The following is a 17,579-nucleotide window of genomic DNA, read 5'->3' as shown; positions in this document are numbered from 1 at the left end:
GCTGAAGAGCCCTAACCATTTTAGTTTTTCCTTATATGAGAGGAGTTCCATCCCCTTTATCATCTTGGTCACTCTTCTTTGAACCTTTTCTAGCGCCACTATATCTTTCTTGAGATAAGGAGACCAGAATTGAACGCAGTACTCCAGATGAGATCACACCATACAGCGATTATAACATTCTTAGTCTTGTTAACCATCCCTTTTTTAATAATTCCTAGAATCCTGTTTGCTTTTTTGGCTGCCGCCGCACATTGGGTGGAAGGTTTCATCATATTATCTATGATGACACTCGGATCATTTTCTTGGGCGCTAATCCCCAAGGTGGACCCTAGCACCTGCTAACTGTGATTCAGGTTATTCTTCCCAAAGTGCAACACTTTGCATTTGCCCACATTAAATTCCATCTGCCATTTGGATGCCCAGTCTTCCAATTTCCTAAGGTCCGCCTGCAATTTTTCACAATCCACATGTGTTTAACCAACGCATAAATAAGAAATTCATAACAAGATTTATCAATATAAGGCCTGATCGATCTTATTTTACAAAGAGAATAACTACATGAAAAATGTCTTTATTTAGGATTTGAGATTGACTACCTAACCGTATACATCAGGGAAAAAGATGTAGAACACAATGCGGTAAAATCATACATTGGTGTAACAAGGAGAATTGGTTAGATTGGTCTGACCAAAAAAGGCATTCTTAGTTCTGGCCAAAACTGAATTAGCAGCCAGATTTTGCCATTCCAGTTTTAGCCTCCCCTGCAAAGAGTGGGTCCTCCTGGGCCAGCTACTATAGCCCCTCCACCGTCCTATTACATGAAGGCCCACCCCAGTCTTGCTTTTAAATGTCTTGGTGGTCTAGTAACATGCCACTTCCCAGACTGCCAAAGTCTTTACCTTTTTAGATTCAAATCATTTTACTAAAATATATTAATCATATAAAAATAACAATAAAGAGATAAACATCCACCAACATATAGGGCTCCTAATGCAAAGCTGTGGTAGAGGTTTCTACTACGGGACAGTGAGGTTAAATGCTCTTCTCATTGGAATTCTATGAGTATCGGAGCATTTACCTCGCCTTCTTACCTCCAGCCCCGGCAGGGCCTTTTCCTCTGCCGTGTCACTTTCAGTATGACAGATGAAATACCCTGCTGCCTCTGGCCGCAAACAGCCTGTTTACAGCACTGCCTCTGCTGATCAGCTGCCGTTACTGCTGCTTTAGGAGAGACACGTGGATGTTGGATCTGCAGGGTGAAGGGCAGGGGAGGTGATATAGATGGATGATGGATCCATAAATGGGGGGGTGAGAGAAAGTGACCCAGACCAAAAAGGAGGATGGGAATGGAGGAAGAGATGCTGGACCTACAAGTGGGGGCATGATAGATAGAGGAAGAGAGTGACTCAAGACTAGAAAGGGGAGATGGGAAGGGAGACAAAATATATTAACATCAAGTCAATACAAAGTTTATGATATGGGGCATAGTTTTACAGTAGTTAAGCCTATTTGTTATACAACTCTCAAAGCAACCAGAGTCTACATTTATCTGTCATCTACCAATCTCCATGGGTGACGGTTAACAAAGGGTCTATTGTATTTTTTTATCATCTTATCAATGGAGGATGTCTGAGCGGTTATTACATTTCAGGTACTCAATAACTGGGACAAGGGAGGACTAAGTGACTTGCCCAGGGTCACAAAGAGCAGTGCTGGGCTCAAACCCACAAAATCCGGGTGATTGCCTACTGAGGGGAGATATGATTTAAGTCTACGAAATCCTGAGTGGAGTAGAATGGGTACAAGTGGATCGATTTTTCACTCCATCAAAAAATTACAGACTAGGGGACACTCAATGAAGTTACAGGGAAATACTTTTAAAACCAATAGGAGAAAATATTTTTTCACTCGGAGAATAGTTGGAACGCATTGCCAGAGGTTGTGGTAAGAATGGATAGTGTAGCTGGTTTTAAGAAGGGTTTGAACAATTTCCTGGAGGAAAAGTCCATAATCTGTTATTTAGAAAGACATGGGGCAAGCCACTGGACTGGGGCATTGCTCTGGTCGGTAGCATGGAATGTTGCTACTCTTTGGGTTTTGGCCAGGTACTGGTGACCTGGATTGGCCAGTATGAGAACGGACTACTGGGCTTGATGGACCATTGGTCTGACCCAGTAAGGCTATTCTTATGTTCTTCATTCAGTTCCTGTGGGGATTCGTTGCTGTGGCTTTATGAAAGAGGGTCCACCTTGAGCAGTAAATTAGTTCCTAACTTATAAATCCTGAAGCTACCTGTGATTAGAATATGGGCAAACAAAAACCACAGAATAACAAATGTTCTCTTAATAGAACAACACTAGTGTACTACTTCATTAGATTCTCACTTTACAGAGAAAGAACATACTCCTCAATACCCAATGCCAGAAGAATCATAAAGCTGTCAATTATATAGTCAATTTTAAAAGATGTATATACTGTCAATTCAACTATATCTCCCAATAGAACAAGTAATACGTATCAAATTCTCAAAATTTATTTTGCAGGATCTTTAGAAGTGCTTAACTATGGGCTCAATATCTTTAGTCCCATAGAGAAACAAGTACATACATCGTCATCAGATCTGCCAGTGTGTTGTTTAAATAGTGCTCCATGTTTGTGAACTAATTTAAAGTGCTTGACTTGCCTTATTTTTTGTTCCTTAAGACACACTTCCACCCCCCCCCCCAAAGTGGGTGTAATAAGGGTGCGTCTTATGGAGCAAATGTAACAAAAACATTCCGGCGGTCCAGTGCTGTATCACCAGGAGCTTTCCATGCTCCTGCCCTTCCCTCACTGGACGGCTGCCTCCTGATCTCTTGTGGCAGCGCAGCGCACCTGCATGGTCCTGCACCACTCCCTGAATGGCTGCCGTCAGTTCTTGTGGGACTTGCGAGAACTGATGGCAGCCATTCAGGGAGCGGCATGGGACCAGGCAGGTTTGCGAAAAGCTCGCACCTGCCTTGTGCTCTGCGCTGCTGCAAGAGATCAGGAGGCAGCCATCTAGTGAGGGAAAGGCAGGAGAATCAAAAGCTCCTGTCGATAGAACACTGGACCGCCGGAATTTAAAAAAGGTACGGAGGGGGGCCCTGCCTGCCTGCTACTAGACTAGACTTGTCTGCCCTGTCCCGACCTACCAGTAGAACACTAGAGGAGGTACAGGGCAGGGCAGTGGGGCAGGGTACACCATTTGGTTTAGAAATTTTTTTTCTTGGTTTTTCCTCCTCTATAGGTGCGTCTTATGGTTAGGTGCATCTTATAGAGCGAAAAATATGGTATATATATTTCATTTTCATTAGACTTCTAAAAAATAGTTTTTACAAAAAAATTAGCTGTAAGTTGTGCTATCATTCCATCAATATCGGGAGGGGACCAGCCATTCCAACATGTTTCGCCTTATAGCTTCTTCAAGGAAGGGAAGTCCCTTATACATAAGGCTGATCGTCATTAATATTACATAAAACCATATATTTCTGTCTTAAATCACTCTCTGGTATATGCAATACATAGCACATTACCCCTTCAGTTTTACACCGCACCATCCCGACCAAAATATTTCTTTGTCAAAAAATGAAATATATATAAGTTAAGCACTTTAAATTAGTTCACAAACATAGAGCACTATTTAAGTAACACTGGCAGATCTGATGACGATATTTATGCTTGTGTCTCAATGGGACTAAAGACACTGAGCCCATAGTTAAGCACTTCTGAAGATCATGCAAAATAAATTTTGAGAAGAATCATAGTGTTATATGAACTTTTAAATGTTACATAGCTCCAAATGCAGAAATATCTCCAAAATGTTTGCCATGCTTTGGTTTAATATATCTCTATTTATCTATCTATTGGTTTAAATATATATAAATACACAGACCCACCCCTCCCCCGCAAAGTTGCAGTTCAGAGTTTGTGGCCCCAGTTTTCCCTCCACAAGATACGTCTGTCAAATTTTGTTTTCCACCTGCACAATGAAGAAGGAAATATGCTCTGTGGCCTTCGTCTGTGCTGTTTTCGCTAAATTTCTTGCCACCATGATATTTGACTGCATTGGACTCTGCTCTGCTTTCAAATGACCATCTGCTTTGCCCACCATTTTGCAGATCTTGCTGGCCTTTGGCCTTGTAATTGGCACCCTGGTACAGTCCCTGGGGCATATCAGTGGTGCCCACATCAATCCTGCTGCTCTGCCCAACTTGCGATCCCAGTCTGGGTCAGAGCCGCAAGCATCATTGCCCACATCGGAACTCGCAGCAGCCACCGCTCCTGCAGCCCTTTCCCGCCTCTGAACCCAATAATCTGTATGTATGTATATGTGTATATATGTATGTGTGTGTGTATTATGTTTGCCATGCCCAATAAACATCAATTCCCACATACTGCTTCTCTCCCCTCCCTCCCCTTAACTCTTCTGATAGGGGAAATAGGATTGAGAAAGCTAATTGTTTCTAAAGAGAAGAAATTAATTTAAAAAAAAAAAAAAGCGCCATGCATTAATAAAACTGGTCCCTTCTCAGCTGCTGCTATCTGCATACACCAGCTTGGGCCAGCAGGCTCAAGTCTCCATCAGCTGTTCCAGGAAAGCAGGCCTCTGGGTGCTAGAGATTTGCTTCATTGCCTTTACCTTTTTTATTGTCTCATTACAAATGCTTCATTTAAGAGACCTGGAGTACATAGTAATAGAACACAGGCTAATGTGAAGCTTAAATCTGAAGGCTTGCATTGCACATATATTCCTTTTTGTAGCACTAACCTGAATATTTCAACAGTTCTTTTGTACTACTATTGTCAAAGGTCAGAGTTCTGTAAAAACCACAGTGTACAATGTGCAGCGACAGCTAAGAAAGCAAATAAAATATTAGGAATTATTAGGAGAGGAATGGAAAATGCAACAGAATATTAAAATACCTTTGTATCGCTTCATATTGTGACTGCACCTTGAGTACTGTGCACAATTCTGGTCATCTAATCTCAAAAAGATTTCTAGTGCAATAGGTGTATCATTTTGGACAAGGAGATAATTTCCCCATGGCTGATAGCCTTGCAGAAGGAATCAACTCTGGATTTTTTCTGTATCCTCCTACTTCACAGAGAGCTCTACTGCCACCTATAGTTTTTTTCTTTGTGCACGTGAACCTGAAGAAGTGGTGGAGACAGAGACTGTGTTTGAATTCAAAAGGGCCTGGGATAGGCACGTGGTATCTCTTGGAGAGAGAAAAAGGTAAAGGTTACTGTGGATGGGCAGACTAGATGGGCCATTTGGCCTTTATCTGCCATTATGTTTCTATGAAGGAGTGTTTCTGTTCTGCTCTGTCTTTTTCTTTATTTTAGTCAGTTTTTCAGCTATTTTCTTCAGTTTTCATTGCTCAAAGCTTCCCAATTCCAGGGCTCAGCTCTGCCTATGTGGAGAAAAAGCAAACTGCAGTCTGCAGCTGAGAGGCCAATTCGGTGTGGTACCTGTTAGCTAGCCTGCAGAAGTGTTTTTGGAGCTGTCCCTGGTTTTGCTCACCTACTGCATGGCATTGGTTTGAATGCAGGCTGTTAAGCATCCGTAGGAGACTCGGTGGTATCTCACAGGGTGCCGGCTTCGTTTTTGCCTCTTCTGTTTTTGCGCATCTGTCGGTCTGCAGGAGTGGGGACTCAATCAGATACTGTGTTCGACAAGCAGCCCGAAGATCCAGCTTTGGAAGGACGTACTTCATGAGGCAGTGATTTCTTCTCCCTTTCCAGCTACTATTGAGGGCTGAGGCAGGCTACAGTATATAACCAGCACAGGTCACAGTGAGTAAGGTTGTTACAGCCTATGAAGTAATTTTTTTTTTTTTGGGGGGGGGAGGGGTTCTGAAAATCTGAAACTTAGGAAAACAATCAGAAACCACCATGTTCCCCCACCCCTAAAATCCTAAATTCACTGGTTTTTGGGTTTATTTTGCTGTTTTTTTAAGTGGTTATTTGGTGCTAAAAATCCTGTCCATTGCCATCTTGGATTTTAGCTATCTTTTTTTTTAAAAAAAGTCTCCTGCAGCTTCAAAACTCATCATTTTGCCTCAAAACTAGTGGTGATATAGTCCTTTGGTTCTTTTACTCCTAATTCATACCAGGACTGCACAAATTGTGCACAAGAGGAGCACCAGAACAGGCAGTCAAAATCCAAGCTAGATATTCAGGCCATAGAGCCTGTACCACCCGAAGACTCAAGCTCAGGCAGATACTCCATATACTTCATCATGCCAAAGAGAGGCTCCAATGATTGTAGAACCATTCTGGACCTTATGTGAATCCAGTGCTCAGGGTCCCGCATTTTCACATGGAGACGGTTCGATCTGTCATAGCAGCAGTGACTTTGAGAGGCCTACTTGCATATACCCATTTTCCAAGACCACAGAAAGTTCCTAAGGCTTCATGTCCTGGAACAGCAATTCCAGTTCCTGGCCTTGCCCTTTGGCCTGGCGACGGCTCCCCGCACATTCACCAACGTGATGATGGCAGTGGCCACCCACCTGGCTGATCTGGGCCCCTTTGTTTTCTGAGGGTCGGCATATGGTGGATCAGATGATCAGAGTCCCAGAGGGTCTGGGTTGGATTGTGAATTACCGAAAGAGCCATTTGTCACCAACACAATCCCTGGAGTACCTGGGTGTCTTGTTTGACATGGCTGCTGGCCATGTCTATCTTCCAGAGGCATTCGGACAGAAGGTTTGTACTCAGATAACATGCCTCCTGTCCAAGCCAGCTCCGTCAGTGTGGAACTATCTTCAAGTCCTAGGTTCTATGGCAGCCACGATAGATGTGGTTCCTTGGGTGAGGGCTCTCGTGCGTCTTCTCCAGCATGCATTACTCACGTGTTGGTTTCTGCCAGATAGACTCTTTACAGAAGCCTCTACCTTGGATCCTGGAGGCCCAAGCCAGCATGGATTGGTGGCTCCGCTCTCAGTCCCTCACCAAGGGCATTCCTGGGTGGTCACAATGATAGATGCCAGTGTCCCTGGCTGGGGAGCTCATTGCAATCATTGACTGATTCAAGGATGTTGGTCGCCTACCCAGAGGAAATGATCTATCAACTAACTGGAACTTTGAGCCATTTGACTGGCTCTATTGAAACTGCAAAAGACTCTGGAAGGCCAGGCTGTCCGGGTCTTCTTGGACAATGCTACAGCAGTTGCCTATGTCAATTGCCAGGGGTGCACCAAAAGTGCCCACCAAAAGTGGAAGCCTGCTTGCTCTTCAACTGGGTAGAATGTCATCTTTAGGTGCTCTTGGTGGCACACATAGCAGAAATGGACAATTTCCAAGCTGACTTCCTCAGCAGACAGACCTTGGATCTGGGAGAGTAGCATTCCAAGTAATCTGGGAGAGCAGTAACAGCATTCCAAGCCATTGTTTGCCGCAGGGGTTGGCCACAATTCGACCTCATGGCTAAGGCAAAGAACAAAAAGATAGACAAGTTCTTCAGTCAAAGATTCAAGCCTGCAAGCATGGGTCTGATCCAGCCTTGGCCGCAGAGCGTACTATTATACGTCTTTACTCTTTGGCCCATGATAGGCCAAATCCTTCAAAGGATTGTGAGTCATCAGGGAAAGGTCATTCTGGTAACTCTAGACTGGCCACACAGACCGTGGTACACAGATCTGATGTGTCTGAGGATGGGTCCCGGTCTCAGGTTACAGGTGCAACTGGACCTTCTTTCCCAGGGTCTGGTGTTCATAGAAGATCTGGATTGTTTTGCTCTTAAGGCATGGCATTAGCTTGTAAAGGGTACTCGGAAGTGGTCATTACCACTCTCCTCAAGTCTAAGAAGCCAACAACAGTCTATGCCAGGCCTATGCTAAAACATGGTAGCATTGTTGCGCCAAGGAAATTGAGCCTTTTTCTGCTCCAGTTTCTGTGGTGTTGGCTTTCCTCCAAGCCAGCCTTGACAAGGGGCTTACAGTGGCTCCAAGTTGCAGGGCTCTCTTGTTTCAGGGCTATGTGGGTGTCTCATAGCCAGATATCTGTAGGGTGCACTAAGCATCAGACCTCCAGTGAAGCCTCCATTCCCTTCAAGGGATCTTAACATGGTTCTGCAGGGCCTCAACCAAGCTCTGTTCAAGCTGTTGAAGGAAGCATCGATGATAGATTTCATGCTCAACAGTTTTTCTGGTGGCTGTGACCTCTGTGAGATGGGTTTTGGAGCTCCAGACTCTTTCTTGTAAGGAGCTTTTCCTTAAAGTCTCTTGTGGAAAGCCTATTTGATGGGCCCAGGGATTGCTGCACTGCCTGTGAGCTTGCCAACATCAGAACAGGAAGCGTTCCATCCCAAGCAGGCTTCCCCCACCTCAGCACAAGCCGGCTTAAAATGTCAGTGACCAATTGGAGCAGGACTGGAAGTCCCTTTCCATGCCTTTATTATCTCAAGGATCAGCTGTACCTTGGATGATGTAGGGTCCCTATCCGGGGCCTGAGGTCAGGAGGCTGTGGCTGCTATTGATCAGGGTGACAACTCCACTGTGCGCCATCCCAAATCTCTTCCAGATAGCAGAATTTGATGTTCTTTCGGGGGTGGCAGAAGCTTTTTTCGTTCCTCTCTGAGGTCCCACCAATTCTTCTGTGGTGCCCCTTCCCAGAGACACTCCCAAGGGTCCAGACAGATATGGCAACTACAGGCACCAGCAACCAAAAAGCCACAATGACACCAGGTCGACTGCCACACCTCCTCACGTTGGCAGGAGACTGTAGACTTTCTGGAGGGAATGGGAACAGATCTCATCAGACCGCTAGGTGTTGGACATTATTCGAGAGGGTCACAAGATGGGAGTTTTCTCACCCTCGTCCAGATCTGTTCCACAACTCCCCCCTGGATGGCCAGAAAAAGAGACCAAGGTCCAAGTGATGGTACAACGACTCTTGGACATTCAGGCCATAGAACCAGTTTCTGAAGAAGCATTAGGCTCTGGCAGATACTTCATATACTTCATAATACCCAAGAAAAGCACAGAAGACTGGAGGCTTATCCTGGATCTGAAGTCTGTAAACATGACAATGAGAGTTCCACGATTCCGCACGGAGACGGTCCGGTCAGTTATTGCGGCGATGGCTCCAGGAGAATTCCTAGCCTCACTGGATTTAACGGAGGCATATCTCACATTCCCATTTTTTCTGGATCCAGGAAATATCTCAGATTGCATGTTCTCTAGAGACACTTCCAGTTTGTTGCGCTGCTTTTCGGATTGGCCACAACCCTGCGCACCTTTACCAAGGTGATGGTGGTGTGGCAGCTCATCTTCACAGGATGGGCATACAGATTCACCCATATCTGGATGATTGGCTAATCAGAGCCCTCTCAAGACAAGAAGGCAATCACACATGCAGCAAGTGGTGGATCTCCTCCAGGAACTCTATTGGATCGTCAACTTCAGGAAAAGTCAACTACAGTTGACTTACTGCTTGGAATATCTGAAAGTCTGCTTGACACAGCGAGAGGCTGTGTCTTCTTTCCTGAGCCACACAAACAGAAGCTCAGGAAGCAGATCTCAGAGACCTTAGCATTACCGATGCTCACAGCATGGCATTACCTACAGGTACTGGGTTTGATGGCAGCCACCCTAGAAGTCGTTCCCTGGGTGAGAGTGCACTCCAAGATTCTCTCCTTTCCAGATTTTCCCCACAATGGCATTCTCTATAGATACAGCTCCCCTGGTAATGGGAGGTAAAGAACAACTTAAGTTGGTGGCTCCAGGGGGATGCCTTGTCAAAAGGTATGCCCCTCAGAATCACTTCATGGGTGACACTCATGACCGATGCCTGAGCGGCTGGGGGGCCCACTGATGTGGTTGCCTCCTTCAGGGCAAGTGGATACCATCAGAAAACAAGTGGTCCATAAATCATCTGGAACTGAGAGCCATTTGTTTGGCATTTGGAGACTTTCCTGACAGGAAAGGCAATCGGAGTATTCTGTGATAATGCTACCGAGGTAGCTTATGTGAACAGACATGGAGGCACCAGAAGTAACCCATTGCGCCTGAAAGCACAGATGTTGTTTAAGTGAGCAGAATCTCACAGACGCTTTCAGCTGCCCATATGGCAAGAGTAGATAATGTCCAGGCTGACTTTTTAAGCATACAGACTCTGGATCCCAGGGGAATGGTCCCTGTCCCAGAGAGCATTCAGCTTCATAGTGCAGTGCTGGAGAAGACTAGAAATGGATCTCATGGCCTCAGCTAAGAACGGGAAGTGTAGGGCTGGACACCCTAGTTCACCCGTGGCCCACAGAAAGTCTATTCTGTGTTCCCACCATGGTCCATGATGGGCTGGATCATCCGCAGTGTCTAGTAATATTGATAGCTCTGGACTGGCCTCGTCGGCCTTGGTATGAGGATCTGATGTGACTGCAAAGAGGCACGTATCTCATGCTGCAGGTTCATCCAGGGCTCCTCAGTCAGGGCCCAGTTCTCATGGAGAATTCAGAGCACTTTGGTTTTACAATATGGCTCTTGAGTGCATGGCCCTATCTCTTAAAGGTTACTCTGAGATAGTCATTGCGACTCTCCTTAAAGCAAAGAAGCCTTCAACATTTGTAGATTAATGCTAAGACTTGGAAGACTTTCCAGCAATTGTGTGCCAAGAATCAGGTAGGGCCTGGTCAGGCACCAATTCCAGTGATCCTGGCATTTTTGCAAGCTGGCCTAGGAAAAAAAAGCTTAAAGGTTGCATCTCTCAAAGTACAGGTGGCAGGCTTCTCGTGCTTTCGGGCTTGGGGAGGTAAACGGTCACTGGCATTCAGATTGCATCCTCCATTGCATCCTCCTTTCCTGTTGTGGGACTTAAATATCGTTCTGAAGAGCCTCTCTTAATCCCCATATGATCCTCTGCAGGACGCATCCCTTTTGGACCTTACAGTCAAAATGGTATTTCTGGTGGCCACAGTCTCGGTGAGGAAAATCTCGGAATTACAGTCTCTCTCCTGCAAATGGTACCTTCCTTTCTACCAAAGGTGGTCTCAGCTTTTTACATCCATCAAGATATTCGTATGCTCATTTTTTTACCAAATGACTTCAGCTAACCAGGACAGGATTTTACAGAGCCTGGATGTGCAAAAGAATTCTACTTCACTACCTAGAAAGAACCAATGAGTTGTATCTCTCTGACCATCTTTTTGTGCTGACCAGCCAGTCAAGACAATGCAGACCAAGCCTCCAAGGCTTCAATTGCCAGTTGGATTTGCATGGCAGAAAACAGCCATCTATATCTATCACTGCACATTTGACTAGAAGTGTTGCTGATTCCTGGGTGGAGTCCTGGGTTGTCCCACCTGATGAAATCTGTAGAGTAGCTACTTGGTCTACTCTCCATACCTTTACAGGGTTCTACAGAGTGGATGTGGCGGCCTGAGAGGATGCTGCATTTGGGTCTTCGGTGCTACGGGCAGGCTCATCTGGACATCTGGCATTGCTTTGGTACATGAGCTTCAATACAGAATCCTATGTCTTTGCAACGGAATATTAGGTTCTTACCTCAGTAATCTTCTTTCTATTGTAGGATTCTGTACAATCTGCCCTGTGCAGACTTACGATTCACCTGTTTATTGCCTCGGGACATTGCTGGGATCTGTCATGGGACGACTGCTGCTGTCATTTGGATGAGTATGAAAAAAAAATGAAAACAAAATAGGAGTATGAATAACACTTTTTCTTGAACCTTGGAGTTTTTTTATGTGATAATGCTAGTTGCACATAGCAGGTTGGTTCCTGGATACTCCTGAGTTATGAGTTCATGTTAATTATTCTTTTGTCATGAGTTACAGAGCAGAACAGAAATGTAATTTGACTCCAGGGAAGTTCACCGTGCTCCTCCTTTTCTTCTATTTCAGTGAAGTTCGATTGCTTTGTTACTAACTGAAGAGAGAGTTATTCTCCACTGGTGAAGGGGAGGAGTTGAAATATATGAGTGACATCCTTCTGCAAAGTTTTGAGACTAAATGACAACAGCTTCAGTACAGAATCCTATGTCCTATAACAGAAAGAAGATTACTGAGGTAAGAACCTAATCTTCCATTAATCATTGCCAATACTGGCAGCTTGTTCAATTCCTGCAACAAAAGAGAAGCCCTTTCATTACTTTCCCATTGTCCTTCTGTATTATGGATAGAACCAGAGAAATAATAGTTGTCTTAAATACCTGTGAGGCCATAACTCATGTACCTATCTCATTTTACCATTTGCTGCTTTACCATCAATTGAACATGGGACGCCAAATTACACTTCATGTTCTGCAATTAAAAGAAAGCTATTTGTGCTTCTAAACATCTTGGACCTGATTCTGTAAATGACGCCAGGTTAGGCGCTGCTAGGTGTCTAGAAATACTTCACTGGTTGCCTGTAAATTTTCGCATTGTTTTCAAACTCCTTAATGTTACTGTTTAAAGTAATTCATTATAAAATTCCCTGGTATTTGTTGCAGGTGATAAAACCCTACCGGTCGCCTAGATCTTTAAGGTCAGAGGGAACGATGCGATTACCTACAAATGAGTACATGCACGTACATTATGAAAATATGAGAACAACTAATTTCGATAGCAGGGGTAGTCCTATGGAACAATTTGAAGGGACCATTGAGATTACCTTCGGGCAAGCAGAAATTTAAGAAGATACTTAAAACATTATTTATGGAATCTTTTCACTGAAAAAATAATAACATTTTATGAGAACATTGGAACTACTATGTTTTGCTTGTATGTTTGTTATTTGATGTTTATGACTGTATTTTGTAAGCCGCTTAGGCTTAAGCGGGTAAGAAATGTTTTAAATAAATAGATTGGGAACACCCAGACTAGTTCTGCATGGAACTCAAAATTGGCCACACCATTAAAAACCAATTAAGAGTTCTGTGCAGAACTTGGAGCAGCACCTAGTGACGCTTAAGTCAAGGAGCTTAGCAGTGAATATCCATGCCTACCCACAAAGTAGGTGTGGTATGATTTAGGCATCGCTAATATGCTGGCATATAACAAGGCACCTAAAGACGCCTAAGTTGAATAAGGTGCCGCTAGACGCGATCCTATAAATGATGCCTAGTACTTGATTATCAATTGCACCAAACTTTGCCTAGGAGTTAGGTACTGCAAGGCACTGTTTATAGAATTGGGCCTCTTGCTTTTGTATCGTACTGGCGCCTAAGGGGTGTTTAGTTTTGTTTAGTTAGTTTTGTTTTGTTAGTGTGGTTGGGCTGAGTTTGAGATCTAGGTCCGTTCTTAACTTCAATGGAGTTCTTTTTATTTTATTTTATTTCTAATGTTTTATTTTTAGATGTATGTTCTAATTGTGTAAACAAAAACAGTGGATACAGATGTTCTGGAGATAATTTATTAAACATCGACATATAAAAACATGAAAATTCAATTTAAAAAGTACAATGATAAAAAATACAGTGATAAAAATCCAACTGGACCCTACACAGTCCGTGTTTCGGCGAACACGCCTACCTCAGGGGTCCTAAAAGGAAGAGATAATGATGAATAATGATAAAAAGAGAGATAAAAAGATAGAAAGATAAGAAGTGTAAGGTCCGGTTGGATTTTTATCACTGTATTTTTTTATCATTGTATATTGGTGTTTAATAAATTATCTCCAGAACATTTGTATCCACTGTTTTTGTTTTCGTCGGTGGATTGTTTTCACTGTGGATTATTGGGTCTCCCCACTTTTTTTTTGTTATTCTAACTGTTTAGTCTGTGAACATTTTTCATAAACGATAACGGTTTCCTATTGTCTTCAGCCGAGAAGATTTCCAGCGTATTCCAGAACTGGCCATCAACCCTCTAGGAGACAGGATTATCAATGCCTTTTTCCCTGAAGGGTAAGTTTCTTGTCTTCTTTACATGTTTAGCTCATGCTTTTACATTGGTGGCTTAAGGTGTTACATTTTCAGGTAGCTAATTATAAGGTCAAATGTCTTAGATAGTGAAGTGTCCAAATACCACAAACATAATGCCTCCGTTTAAGATTTTACTCTAAAAGCATTTAAAAATATCCTTAATTACAGTTTCTCAGTATGTATAAGACCCTTCAGAATTGGCCACTTCTGGCAATCCTGTAGTATTAGCAGTCAGTGGCTCACTACCACATCGTTATTGGACCACATACTAGTTTCTTCTTAATCAAACTTTAAACTCTTCTTTTTTTTTTCAAAATTCTTTATTATTTTCAAAACTTACATTAAGTGTAACAATAAATACCACATTTTATACATCAATAATACACTTAATATTCCATTTATATCCATTTCAGAATTAGTGCCCCCCCTACTTCCTAAACCATCACAATGCAATCACATAACATTTCTGTTATGAACCCCAAAATATCTAAATTCATTAATCTAACAGACCCCCTATCCTCCCCCCTCCCGGATGTGCATGACATAGGGAAAAACATTAATTAAATATTACAGTATTTTGCTAATGGCTCCCAAATCTCCTGAAATTTCTTAAAATTCCCTTTCTGAATGGCTAATATTCTTTCCATTTTATACACATGACACAATGAATTCCACCAAAAGCTATAATTAAGCCTCATTCAATTCTTCCAATTGCTCGTAATTTGTTGTATGGCAACTCCTGTCATTATTAATAAAAGCCTGTTGTTTTTAGATGATATTTGACTTTTAGTTCTCATTGACATGCCATAAAGCACAGTATCATAGGATAATGCCACTGGATTTTCTACCAAGCAATTTATTTGGCCCCATATTGATTTCCAAAAAGGCAAAATAAATGGACAGTAGAACAATAAGTGATCTAAAGTCCCTGCTTCGAGATGACAGTGCCAACATTTATTAGACTTAGAGCAGTCCAACTTTTGTAACCGAACAGGGGTCTATAATGCTCTATGTAACAGAAAAAAACAAGTTTGTCTCATAGATGCTGACATTGTACATCTCACCCTACAAGTCCAGATTCATGGCCATTGAGATGCAGGAATTTGGTGCTTAATCTCAATACTCCAAATGTCCCTAAGACCAGTTTTTGGTTTCTTATTTATAAATCCAGCTAACAATTTATACCACTGTGCGGCCTGGTGTCCCAGGAAGTCTACCTGAAAGCATAAAAATTCAAAACTATACTGATTATTTAAATTTTTCCATTCAGGGAACCCTACCTGAATGGCCTGCTTCAGTTGCAACCATCTATAAACTTTGATTTATTATGTTGCAACTGTGAAAAGTCAAGCAGCTAACCATTAAATATAACATCCTCTAAAGTACATATTCCTGCTATCATCCAATGCTTCCAGATGACTTTAAACTCTTAATCTTAAAATTTTTCAGAAAAAAACTTTAGACTTTTGAAAAGATTTTTGAAAATCTAATCTGTCACTATGCAGGAGAGCCTCATGCCTTCTAACTTCAAAACTCATTAAAAAAAACAGCAAAGCTGCACTTTCTCCTCAGAATGGCCATACATATATATAGCTGCAGAATTCAGTCACATGATTGCAACAGCCAATCGGGACTCTCCTTCACTCCACTGGATTGCTGACATCCATTCAATCTCCACATTTTAGCCTCTCAGAAGTATGGAATTTAAATAATAAATCTACCATTGTTCCTTGTTTAGCAAAAAATCAGGATTACCAACCTCCCTCTCCAACATTATAGCATCAATGACATGTGAGCGCATGTCCTCTATCAAGTGCTGTTTTTCCATACAATGCATGGTGCAGTACTCACATTCTGTGTTCTTGATTTTATGTTTATTCAACTGTCTGACCTACATAAATCAAATTACAAGGGCAGATAATAAAATATATCACATACTTTGAGTCAACTTTGGTGGTAACTGTTTTTTTAATGAGTTTTTACGTTGGCAGGCATGAGGCTTTCCTGCACAGCCTCAGATAAGTGTTTGATGTTTGAAAAATCTTCTGAAAAATCTAAAATTTTTCTTAGTTTAAAGATTGAGAGTTTAAAATTTGATTAAGAAGGATTGCTAGCAATGGCCACTTCTGATAAAGTGTAATTAAGGATATTTTAAGTGATTCTTGAGTAACATCTTACTGCAGAGTTTGTGACGTATTCAGGTAGAGCAGGTTTGAACTAGAGAGCTGCACGGGAATGGGGATGACAGGAATCCCGTGGGACCCCCCTTTGGGTCATGGGGATCCCGTGGGGACGCCTCCTAGGGTCGCGGGGATTGATACAACTCGAGCCGCAAGGCTCTTCTTCTTTTTCCTACCTGCCCTGCCGCAACACACATAGCCGACTGGAAGTCTTCCCCAATGTCAGCGCTGACGCCAGAGTGAGGGCTTAAGCAAAGCCCTCTTTCCCTCCGATGTCAGCACTGACATCGGGGAAGACTTTCGGTTGGCGATGTTTGCTGGGGCAGTGCAGGCAGGAAATAGAAGACAAGCCTTGCAGCTCGAGCTCCAAAGTTGCTGGTAATTTGCTTGCAGATGAGGGCTGGGAGGCAAACGCGGAACACAAAAGGGGGAGAGGGAGTGCGTTTTTGGACACAAGGCATGAACTTGGGAAAGAGGATGGAAGAAGGGAGGGAAAGAGATGCTGAGGTGGGGGAGGGAGTGCGTTTTGGACACAAGGCATGAACTTGGGAAAGAGATGCTGAGATGGGGGAGGGAATGCGTTTTTGGACGCAGAAGGCATGAACTTGGGAGAGAGGAAAGGAGGGAAAGAGATGCTGAGGTGGGAGAGGGAATGCATTTTTGGACACAGAAGGCATGGACTTGGGAGAGAGGAAGGGAGGGAAGAGATGGCTGTGTACACGGGAATAGAAGAAAGGAGAATTTTTGGTCATAGGGAGGGAGTGAGGTACAGATGACAGGGAGAAATATTGTGGTGGAAATGGAACAGTGGGACAGATTGAAATGGATGCAAGAGGGAGGAATGTTGGACATAGTGGTGAAGGGAATGGAGGGAGAGATGTGGCATGGTGCTGGAGAGGGGTGATAGAATGAGGAATGTTGGGCTTGGGACTGGTGGGCAGGCACAAAAGATGAGAAGGGGATAAATGCTGGACCGTGGTAGGAGGAACCAATGGATAGCAACAGAAGAATTTACAGAAGATGGGAAAGCGGAAAAAACAAACTGGGACCAACTTAATGGAAAAATAAGTCTCCAGACAACAAAGATAAAAAACGGAATTTATTGACTAAAATATGTTAGCTTTGGGAAATGTATATAGCAGATGTCTTTGTTTTGTGTTCAAAAGAAAAGGAAATGCATTTCTGGTTTTATTTCTACAGTGTTGAAGTACTTGCTGACCCTTGCTGTGACTGGTGGGGATCCCCAAGCACCGCCAGCAGAAGACCTCCTCTAGATACAGCCAGAACTCCCCTCCACCAAGCACAGCAGTCGCTGGCAACATCCATGAGCCACTGAGGTGCCAGCATCTGTGACTCAGGGATGCTACTGCTGCCTGCCAAGCTTGGCAAAAGGGACCCCTGGCCAACTGCAAAGGAAGTCCTCAGCTGAAAGCTTGGGGGTTCTCATCAGCTGAGTATTTATATTTTATATTTACATTAGAGGCTGTGATAGAAACCCATTTACAAAGTATGTAT

The 17,579-nt window shown here is 43.2% G+C and overlaps 1 protein-coding gene across 1 annotated transcript in view; it reads left to right on the top strand.

Annotated features, from left to right (window-relative positions):
* Window positions 1-17,579, top strand: part of CHP1 (calcineurin like EF-hand protein 1) — a 63,479-nt gene that overhangs the window by 32,985 nt on the left and 12,915 nt on the right. The window contains exon 3 of the mRNA XM_033953326.1: window positions 13,786-13,866. Coding sequence (XP_033809217.1) covers window positions 13,786-13,866 — 81 coding nt within the window. The remainder of the gene's footprint in view (window positions 1-13,785; window positions 13,867-17,579) is intronic.

This window comes from Geotrypetes seraphini, chromosome 7, assembly GCF_902459505.1.
Source record: "Geotrypetes seraphini chromosome 7, aGeoSer1.1, whole genome shotgun sequence".
In the NCBI taxonomy this organism is placed as follows: domain Eukaryota; kingdom Metazoa; phylum Chordata; class Amphibia; order Gymnophiona; family Dermophiidae; genus Geotrypetes; species Geotrypetes seraphini.
Note: the sequence above shows the minus strand (reverse complement) of the source record. Positions and strands in the feature narration are given on the sequence as shown.